The sequence below is a fragment of the Monoraphidium neglectum genome, assembly GCF_000611645.1.
Source record: "Monoraphidium neglectum strain SAG 48.87 unplaced genomic scaffold scaffold00570, whole genome shotgun sequence".
Taxonomy (NCBI): domain Eukaryota; kingdom Viridiplantae; phylum Chlorophyta; class Chlorophyceae; order Sphaeropleales; family Selenastraceae; genus Monoraphidium; species Monoraphidium neglectum.
In genome coordinates this window covers 23,131-25,018 of record NW_014013058.1, presented here as the reverse complement: position 1 = coordinate 25,018, position 1,888 = coordinate 23,131, and the positions used below count along the sequence as shown (strand labels likewise).

The window sequence follows — 1,888 nt, the reverse complement described above, 5'->3', positions numbered from 1 at the left end:
GGGGGATGGCGGTTGTGGGGTGGGAATGAGGGCGGCCTGTGTCGTACCACCAGCTAGCCCGCGGCGTCGCCCACGTCAGCCTGGGGGTTGAGGCCGGGGCAAGGCATGCGCTTGCCCATGCCTGTTTTGTCGGGGCGGCCCTCGGGAGAGGGTTGAGGTGAGGCCCCGGGGGATGGGGTCGGGGCTGTTGATATCGATGTTGATGTTTGGTTGTCTTCTGGGACATGAAGCGTGTTTCATCTCGTCGTGAGGCGGCAGGGCGGCTTGGCCGCGACAGGTGAGGCGTGGGGGTTGAAAGCAGCTGTTGAGCATCACCGGCGGCCTGCACAGGCACGCCGGCCGCACGCGCGAGTGCTTTCAAGCACGTATCAGCCGGCACTCTCACGGCCGGCCCAGACGGGGAGGACGCCGGGTTTGGGGACGGTGGGCAAACAAGGCTCGTGGGGCGGCCCCTGCGCGCGGGCCGAGGGCGTGAGGGCGCCGGCGGTCACAACTCATCTCGGTGCACTGGTCAGCACAGGTGCACTGCCGCACCCCTTTCGATCGACACCCAACGAGCTCCAAACCAGCCAAGTAGAAATCCACCTAACAACCAGTGTACTAGAACTGCCCCGCTCATCGAACCCTGATTTGACACTTGTTTGTTCACCAACAAACAATGAATCCACTCTTACTTATTGCAGTTTGTGGAGAAGGTCCCGAGGCTGGCAACGTCCTGCTCGTCAAACCCTAATTTGAAACTTGTCTATCCACTCCTCAAAACTCCATTGACGTTTGCTCATCGCAGTTTGTGGAGAAGGACCCCAAGCTGGCCGAGCCCGTGCTGCTGCAGCTGCTCAAGTTCTGGCCCCTCACAAACAGCCAGAAGGAGGTGCTCTTCCTCGGTGAGCTCTGAGCACCCCGCCCCACGCTGGCGGCCTCGAAAACGGCGGCGCATCATCGGCGCCGCGTCATCTGCGCCGCGCAGGGCCGCCCCGCGCTCCCTGCTGCTTGCCGCCATCCCCTTACGGGCGGGCCGACTCGTGCGCTGCGGCAGCCTCTGGCGGCAGTGGTGGCGGCCTGGCCCCGCCTGAACAGTCTGTGCGTCTGCCGCGGCTACCAGGATCTCCAAATTGGTTCCTGGGAGGCACCCCGGCTTTCCACAGCACCCGCACGTGGTTTCCGGTCAAAGTCGGCTATCACCGCCCGCGCCCAAGCCAGCCGCGGCCGACAGCAACCTGCAACCGCCGGCAACCGCCCCCAATCGCCTGTAACCGCCGCAACCGCCCTGGAACCCCCAGGGGAGCTGGAGGAGATCCTGGAGCTGACTCAGCCGGCGGAGTTCCAGCGCGTGCTGGTGCCCCTCTTCCGCCAGCTGGCGCGGTGCCTCACCAGCGCCCACTTCCAGGTCAGCACCAGTCATTGTGGGGAGGGCTGGGGCTGGCGGCAGGGCGCTGGTGTGCTGCGGGGCGAGGGTAGAAGGGTCGGGGCGCAGCTGTCAGGGCAGCGGCCGGGGTGGCACGCCAGCACCGCGTCTTCGTGGCCCCGTAGCCTTACCCATCCGGCGTTGTTCGGCCCTCTCGCGTGCACACGCACCTCTTGCAACACAATTAAAGCGCGCACACGCACGCGCGCACACACACACACACACACACACACACACACAAACACAATACACCTATTCACACATACACGCAAACACACTCCTCGACCCCAGGTTGCGGAGCGCTCCCTGTTCCTGTGGAACAACGAGTACATCGTCAGCCTCGTGGCGCAGTTCAGGCACGACGTGCTGCCCATGCTGTTCGGACCCCTGCAGGTGGGACCCTGAGCACGTGCGCGCGGGGCCGGGGGGGGGGGCGCCCGCGGCGGGGCGGCAGTGAGCTGTCAGAGGCCCAAGGCGCCAGAC

The 1,888-nt window shown here is 65.4% G+C and overlaps 1 protein-coding gene across 1 annotated transcript in view; it reads left to right on the top strand.

Moving 5' to 3' along the window:
- Positions 1-658: 658 nt before the first annotated feature.
- Positions 659-1,888, top strand: part of MNEG_4206 (Serine/threonine protein phosphatase 2A) — a gene marked incomplete at both ends in the record, with an annotated part of 3,578 nt that continues 2,348 nt past the window's right edge. Inside the window, 4 exons of the mRNA XM_014047323.1 lie at positions 659-682; positions 788-884; positions 1,281-1,387; positions 1,697-1,798. Of these exons, the coding sequence (XP_013902777.1) occupies positions 659-682; positions 788-884; positions 1,281-1,387; positions 1,697-1,798 (330 nt within the window). The remainder of the gene's footprint in view (positions 683-787; positions 885-1,280; positions 1,388-1,696; positions 1,799-1,888) is intronic.